Below are 8,751 nucleotides of genomic sequence, written 5' to 3'. Positions count from 1 at the left end.
TTGGCACATAGTGGGGGGTGAGGTGAATCAGGTTGTGATCTGACCTTCCAAGTGGGGGGAGGGAGGAGGAGCTGTATGCATCCTTAGCATTAGCATACAGTAGGTCTAAGATTCTCTCCCCCCTGGTGGGACAGTCTACATACTGTTTAAATGCTGGTAATGTATTGTCCATGTAACATGGTTGAAGTCACCCGAGATCAGAATGAAGGCACTTGGGTGCTGAGTGGGTAGTGTCACATGCAGCTCTGGGGTTAGCCGAGGGAGGAACGTAAACAGCCAGCAATCTGACATGAGTAAATTCCCTGGGCAAATGATACGGCCCGAATCCAACAGCACACAGTTCAATATCCGGGCAACAAAACCTTTCTTTTATTGTTATGTATAACAAAAACAGCAAGCCCACCTCCTTTCTTCTTACCACTACTGATGCTGTCCCTGTCTGCCCGAACAGTAAGGAAGCCTTCCAAGGATGTGTTATCGTTGGGAATGTCCTGGTGCATCCATGATTTAGTGAAAGACATAAGACTATACTCCCGGTATTCCCTCTGACTCCGTACAAGCGCTGAGAGCTCATCAATTTTATTTATTAACGATCGCACATTTCCCATACGATAGACGGCAGACACGGTTTATACCTCCTCCTTGCTTTGAGCCTCTGCTGTCTCACTGTCTCCTTCTTTCTTCTCTTCTGTCCTTGACCTCTGCATCCCCGATGTGTTTTTATCCAAATTTCAGCTGGTACGTCTGCAGATCTGGCCAGCGAGTAAACAGTCCATGCAGTATATAGGTGTTGTCCCGTTCCTCGACAAAAGTAGCACTTCTGCGTCCACCAGCAGAACAGAAACTCTCTCAATCCACATGATTGAGGGAAAGATAATAAACAGATAAAAGTACAATTAAGGAAAAAAAGCTAAACTAATGAGAAAAAGCAGGACTAACTGTAACAGGCTACATGCTGGTTGGCGCATGCGCACTATTATACTATAGTATAATAGACCTTATTACTATAATAATGTGGACTCTATTAAATGAAAATAATAAATTACACATCTATGAAACCTGCAGCTACTGTCTTTATTTAAAGTTGTAAGTATTTAAAGTCAATGTTACCAGGCTGTGGAGTTCTCTGTTAGTGTAATGGATTTAAAACTGTTTAAATCTTCAATTTTATCTCAAAGCACAACATGATATTTCTTCCAGTTTATATTTAACTAACTGCAACAATATTTTCAGTCACAATTACGTTATCAAGGGGTGGCAATACATTTTTAACTTTTAGAACAGGAGGAAGACGTTATGCATTGTATCTTTTTAAATACTGATAAAGACACTAATTACAATGTATTTTAATATCCTTGATCCTTGTACTCTTTGAAACCTCTCTCTTGACTATCAGTAAATATCTGAAACCAAGTCAGCATGAAATCAAATTAGGGATGAGGCAATTGGGCTTTTGTTTGTTTGGTTTTTGTTTTTTTTGGTTAAGAAATAAGTTATTTCCTGATTTTGCAAGTATACAAATGTAAGAGTATATAAACACTAGTCTCAGAGCTTTTCATCACCTCTATGGTGGAAGACTGAAGCTACTGGCTCACAGTGAAAAGAAAGAAGACCTTCTACAAAAGGTATGGTATAAACTCTTAAATTATCTTTTCTCCTTTCTTTAAAGATTTGTCAGTACTTATGTCTTCTGTTTTTTCACAGAGACACCATGAAGCTCCTGGTTGTGGCTGCACTTCTTTGTGGATCGATGTTTCTGACCACTGCTTGTGAGTATTGCCGTATAATGAGAAGTATGTAAATATATGTCAGTATGTACGTGTTTAAATAATCAGTCGCCATCTATTGTTTTGCTGTGTTCATTTCTGCCACGTGAAGACGTCAGCGGTGGTGCAGGAGGTTTAATTCCAACTGGTCAGTGGACATTTCCATATTTTCACCAGAGTTAATCACATTTATAAAGAAAAGAAAATCAATTGTGTCATGCATGATATGACTCTCAGTTTAGAATGTAGAGAACACATTTTAAAGAATGAAAGAAAAACAAAAATGCATTTTAAAATTTATATTTATATATCACAGAGTGAGAGAGAGAGAGATTGTGAAATTTAACTTTGACGTAGAAATAGTGTCCAAAGAAAACGAAAATAAAAACAGTCACAAGCCAATTTAAAGACCTTTTAGATACATTAAAGTTGTTCATTGAATATAAATTGTATAACTAAAAAGACCATATTGGTTTCTCACAGCTGTCTAAGTCTGAACACAAGTTAAATACCAAAAGTGTCAGCCTCATATCAGCCTCATATCAGCCCTTCTGGCTATTAAAAAGTTGAAAGTTGAAATCCAAAGCTGACCATACTTTGCCATCATGTCCCCTCAGCTTTAGAATGACTAGAGATAACACTTGCAGAATCAGCTGCTAAAACACATCTGCATTGACTTGTATTTAAGTGATGATCATGTTTTGTTCTGTTCAGTTCTCTTTGTAAATATACTAATAATCATAAAATCAATAACAATTTTTAATGAAACTTTGTGTTTTGAAATTTTACTGCCTATTACTTGAAATGATTAATTTGATGAAAATGATTAATAATCAATAAAAAAAAGATTACAGCTGCATTGATATAATTACAATATATAATTGTGAGGTAGTCAAAGTGCCCTGTATATTGTCGATCACTTAAATATGTAATATTTAATTGTCAAGCTGGTATTTGTATGGTTGGTTTTTTTTTTTCAATATTGTACATGTCATAATAAAAAATCAAACAGTACAATATCAGCTGGAGATACATACATACATACATACATACATACATACATACATACAGCTATTTATCTGTTCCCAGCAAAGAGTTACCGGTTCAACATGTCCTCTGGTTGTCCTTATGGTTGGACTCATTTCAATCAACGCTGCTTTGTCTACATTCCACGATCCATGAGTTGGGCTCATGCTGAGGTAAGTTTCTCTTATTTGTATTGTCTTCAAAACTTGATTAAAACACATCTAGCCTCGTCGTGACTTTAAAAACCTCTCTCTGTCACTCTGCAGAGAAACTGCTTGTCCATGGGTGCACACCTTGCATCTGTGCACAGCAGCAGCGAGTACCATCACATTCTGAAGCTGACTGGTGATCATGGCTACAAAGAAACTTGGATAGGAGGAACTGATGCATCTGAGGTACTTTTTTAAATCATTACGTTATGTTTCTGTTTCTCTTAACCCTTTAAGACCTACCATAGAACCAAGTACGCCAGAGCTTATCTTTATATTTTTACATGCTGTAGTCCCATTTTTGGGAGCATTTCAAGTTGCTATACATCAATACAACCATTGTAGCCAAAATTTTAATAATATGTATGCATTACGTCTATAGTAGCTTCATAAATTAAAAAAAAAATTGCAATAAAGTCCACAAAAAATAAAATACTTTTTGTTTTGTTTTTACACATATTTCATTTTATCTCTCAAAACTGTAAATACAAAATAGTTGCACAAAATAGTTTCCAACCACAGGAAATTTGTTTTGAGTGTCTTTATAGTTTTATTTTTGAGATTAGTTTTTTTATATACTGCAGGGAAATACTAATAATAATGATAAATAAATATTATAATGCAAATTAGCAAAGAAAACAGCATGTGCATCAAACTAAACTATTTCCAGCACTGAAATTTTAGTTCTAAGCATCCCAGAAACTATACAGAAAAGCATAAAGTCAAACATAACTTTTAAAAACACCAGCATGGGTTTTTAAAGGTCGTTAAGGGAAAACCAAACTAAGTTTCCCACGAAATATGACATCACTTCCGGTTTTAGCAGGTAATGGCGGACATGCGACCGTTCGCACCGATGTCTATTCTAACATAGGAAGTGTTACGAACAGCTGATCAGATCAGCAAAGCGTGTTTCTGGAATATTATGTTTTTTTGTTTTTTTTTTACTGCAAGTGCTTTTTATGCAATTTTTGCAAAGCCATGTGGGAAAGGAAACTGTGACCTAGAACAAGCTGAATGCATAAGATTTAAGTACAACTTCTCCGGTTTGCTATGCAAAAAAATAAATAATAAAAATAATAATGTGCTAACTTATGTGGTTGCAGTTCTACCGGTATTTAAAAATAGATACGCAAAACGAAGCATTCCTGCTCCAATAGGTCTCAAAGGGTTAATGATGACAGATTACCATTATCTGAAAATGTAAAATCAATTGACATGAATCAATTAAAAGCAGCTTAAATTATATAATAAATAATATTTGAGATTCACCAGCTGCCTACATTGGTTATGTCAATTAAATAAAGCTGATTTCACAAGACTTTGGCTAGGCATGATCTTTTGGCCTGCCCGAAATGATGCTATCAATTTCTGTCTTCTAGGAAAATGTTTGGCTGTGGAGTGATGGGACCCCTTTCCACTATACACACTGGTGCCCCGGAGAGCCTAATAATACAAACAAGCAGGATTGTCTGCAGATGAATTATGGCGGTAATTCAAAGCACAATATTTAACATGATTGCCTATTTTCTGAATGACTTTTTAAAAAAAATGAATTTACTAGTGCCGTCAGCGTTAGTCTCGTTAAAATGACATTAACGCCATTACCGTGGCTCACGCCGTGCATGGGCTGCATGGCATCAACCTGTCAGTGTGGTTGGTTCATTAACGCTTTGCAGCCGTGTGCAGCCCCTTGCATGGGGCGAGCTGCGTTAACTTGCTAAGGGCGATTTGCCGCGTTAATGATGGTATGGCGTTAACGTCATTTTAACACGAATAACGCTGACAGCAATAGAATTTACTGATTTCTGGTTTTGAAATTTGCAGATTCCAAGTGTTGGGATGATATGCAGTGTCACGAAAATCGGCCATCTGTCTGTGCCAAGAAAATATCAAAACACCAGGGCTGAGACTGAAGCATAAATTTTCCAGTAAAACACAAACCGATGTATAATAGTGTTTGTGTTATGCTTGCTCCTACTTCTTTTCCTAGTTACATTTTTCCTTTCTTGGTACCAATCTAAACATCAAAATGACAAATCAGCAAAAGCTGCATTGTCTTTTAGGCCTTGTGTCTTTAACAAGAGCAGACTGATTGTGTTACCACAGCATTGATCCTACAAAACTGTTGTTTCTTTGTTTTTTCTTGTTTTGCAACATTAAAGCTTTCAGTGAAGCATCTGTCTGTGTTACATCTCTTGTGTCAAGGCATATAAATATTCAGCAGTCATAATATGCATATATTAAAATTAGGGAATTAAATATTTATCTGCACTTGCTGGTGTTAATAATATGTCCTTCTAGTCCAAGACTTTGGACAGTTAGAAAACAATATGTCATCATGGGCATTACAATTTGATCCCCCCCTTTTGTTTTGTTTTTTACTACTGCGTGGCTTCTATTAATAATATTCCAAATAAAATAGCCACTTTTTAGATGTCTCTGTACAGTTGAAGTAAGGGGAGACAAATATGAGTCTCTTATTTCCCCTTACTCCTGTGGGTGGTCTTTATCCTTCAAGCTTGGGTTCTCTACCAGAGGCCTGGGAGCTTCAGAGTATCTTTGCTGTTCCTAGGACTGCGCTCTTCTGGACAGAGATCTCAGATGTTATTCATGGTATCTGCTGGAGCCACTCACCTAGTTTGGGATTTACCGCAACTAGTGCTCTGGTTACCACTGGGACCACTGTTACCTTAAACTTCCAACTTTTATTTCTTAAGATAAAGTGAACCAATTTTTTTGGAAACGATCATGACTGATGCTGCTGGTATTTCATAAACTCTCAGCTTGAACTTTGACAATGCTGCTACCAGTAAATGAACTGGCCCTAGAGAAAACACCTCTTTCACAACCTAAAAAGAGACAACCAAAGGTAAAGACAGAAAACAACAATTGTTGACACACATGACCAAAACACAGGCAGTTCTGATGAAGAATACACTTACCAAAGGATTCTGTGTTAATGTCTGGAATTGTTGTCCATTTTGTAAACTTCCCTTGCCATCCATCCCCAGAAGTTCTCAACTTGATTTAGATCAGGGGAACACGTAGGATGGTCCAAAACAGTGATGTTATCCTCCTGGAAGGAGTCCCTTGTCCTGCGAGCATTGTGTACTGTAGCCTTGTCTTTTTGAAAAACCCAGTTGTTACCACACAGACGAGGGCCCTCAGTCATGAAGGATGCCCTCTGTAACATCTGGACATAGTTAGCAGCTGACACCCTTGCACCTCCTGAAGCTCTATTGTTCCACTGAGGGAAAAAGCTCCCCAGACCATTATGGTGCCCCCTTCACTGTGGCATGTAGAAAACATCTCAGGTGGGATCTGCTTGTAGATCTGCATCTAAAGCATAAAGGTTACTGTTTTGAGGATGCTGATGTTCACATTTTGGACAGAGAAGACAAATGATTTGTTTTTTGCCCCCCAAGCAAAAAAACAAAAAATGAGAGAGAGAGAGAGACATGAAATTAATACGTTTGAGGCTTACGGGTTTTTTTAAGCTGGTGACCCTCTGAACGAGGAAGGCATGCCCAAGAATGCATTGCTAATACAGGATACCACCTCTAAAGTTTTGGAAAAAACTTTAGTTGTCAAGGTAGAAATATAGTATATATAGCATTGTTTCAGATTTCTGCAAAAACATGGCTGCCAATCTATCAGCTACTGACTCACCTCGTCTTTGTAAGTGTATGCCAACAAGCAGTGCGTTAGTAGTAAATGAGAGACATAATTACAGTGTTGCTTTAAAGAATGAAAATTGATGATGGAGTCGAACTCAGTCGAGTCGACCTCTGCTTGCATGAAACAGTTATATAATACACTGCCATTTAAGCGATTATATATTGTCTAGCACACTGTATACAGGAACTTCTGTCATATTATGTACTTTGGTTTGCTTATACTGAAGAAAAGACTGGAGGATTGTTTCGTGTTTCACTCATTTCTAGCTGAAATTACTTTATTTTAAGAAAAATACCCAGAAACATACCCCCTTGTACTGTATTCATATCAGCCGAGTTAATCTATATGAACAGTGCAGGACACCCTAACTGCTCTCTTTTAAAACCGTCTCACAATGTCTGGTTTAGACACCGGTACCACCTACATTTAATTATTCTACAAACACAGGTCTACTATGTTTGCATTTGGAAATAAATATTTGTATTTTCTATGTGTCTTTGTGTGTGAACTTTTTGAATTCTTATGTAACATAATTCTCCACCTTGGTATTATATACCAAGGTGGAGAATTGGTATGTAATACCAAGGTGGAGTAATAATAATTAAGCAACATGTCCCTCAGGTCCGGAGATGCACAGGCCTACAATACAGCCAGGGCTAAGCTAAAGAGGGGTATCAATAAAGCCAAACACCATTTTAAAAAGAAGGAGCCCTTCTCCAACTCCAACCCCCGATGCTTGTGGCAAGGACTCATGACGATTAGATCGATGTTCCATCTAATTTCTCATGTGTCTGAGTGAACACACAAACTCCCTGAGCGGTCCCTTGGACCACTGTGAGCAACAGCAGACATGTGCACTGTGGTCACGCCAGCATTGAATCCATCCAAGTTACATAGTTTATTAAAATAATCAAATTACAGCATTTACATTTATGTTAGACTACTTTTAATTAACTGCTTTAATCCACTTACAATGAAATTTTAAAAACATCTTGTTCATGACCTGTGTAGTATGTTAACAATATTGGAAGTAAAAATAACTTGAACTCCAATTTTGAAAACACAACTTTCTTTTTTTTATATATATAAAGCTCTGACTTGTATTATGAGTATGAATCTGTGGTCTGGGAGAGAGTCCTTTAACTCTGCAAAATACAGTATATAAAGACCAATGTCCGGCAATTGTATAGTTACTTCTTCAAAAAAGTAACTGAGTTATGCAGAAAACAAAGTTTTTTCCAGCTGTTTAACTAAAAATGCAGCCAAGGCATTTTTTTTAAAATAAACATTTCAAACTATTTACAGAACAATCAGCTGTTCTGCATCAAATTTGATGCCACACAAATTATTTGTGCAACTCCAAAAAAATAATTTCTGTCCACTATGAGATAAAGAACAACAGCCTGATACCTGCAGGCCTGACAACAGGAGATGTATCACTCCTGTAACACCTGTAACATTTAGCAGTCGCCTCATTGTTCTGACACACACAACTAAACTATTGACTACACTACACACTAACTACACAGATATGCATTAAATGTCGCAAATCTGGCCTGCTTTAAATCCACCTCCATCGTCCTGATACCCCAAAACTCCAACCCATCTTGCCTCAATGACTACCGCAGTAGCCCTCACCCCCATCATTACAAAGTGCTTTGAGTGGCTGGTCCTAACACACTTCAAATCCTGTCTTCCCCCCACCCTGGACCCCCACCAATTTGCATACTGTCAGAACAGGAGCACAGAGGATGCAGTCTCCATCGCACTGCACTCTGTCCTCTCACACCTGAACAATAACAACACCTACGCCAGAATGCTGTTTATAGACTTCAGTTCAGCGTTCAATACAACCCTCTCAGTTCCCTCGTGTGTAAATGGTTACTGGACTGCCTGATGAACCTGCCCCAACATGTCCGGCTGGACAACTACTGCTCATCCACCATCACCATGAACACCGGTGTACCACAAGGCTGTGTGATGAGCCCTTTCCTCTACTCCCTCTTCACTCACGACTGCAGACCTGCTGATGGTTCCAACACCATCATTAAGTTTGCAGATGACACCAC

At 38.0% G+C, this 8,751-nt stretch overlaps 1 protein-coding gene across 1 annotated transcript; it reads left to right on the top strand.

Moving 5' to 3' along the window:
* The first annotated feature begins 1,563 nt into the window (after positions 1-1,563).
* LOC102297609 (type-2 ice-structuring protein) lies at positions 1,564-5,182 on the top strand. Its single transcript, XM_005952692.2, has 7 exons — positions 1,564-1,625; positions 1,705-1,769; positions 1,879-1,914; positions 2,856-2,965; positions 3,059-3,187; positions 4,384-4,492; positions 4,829-5,182. Exons 2-7 carry the CDS (start codon positions 1,712-1,714, stop codon positions 4,909-4,911), a joined length of 525 nt encoding a protein of 174 aa, XP_005952754.1. The 5' UTR covers positions 1,564-1,625; positions 1,705-1,711; the 3' UTR covers positions 4,912-5,182.
* The last annotated feature ends 3,569 nt before the right edge of the window (positions 5,183-8,751 follow it).

Source organism: Haplochromis burtoni, unplaced genomic scaffold (assembly GCF_018398535.1).
Source record: "Haplochromis burtoni strain Fernald_Lab_line unplaced genomic scaffold, NCSU_Asbu1 Contig_1987, whole genome shotgun sequence".
Lineage (NCBI taxonomy): Eukaryota > Metazoa > Chordata > Actinopteri > Cichliformes > Cichlidae > Haplochromis > Haplochromis burtoni.
The sequence above is the reverse complement of the archived record's forward strand: the minus strand, read 5'-3'. Positions and strand labels throughout refer to the sequence as shown.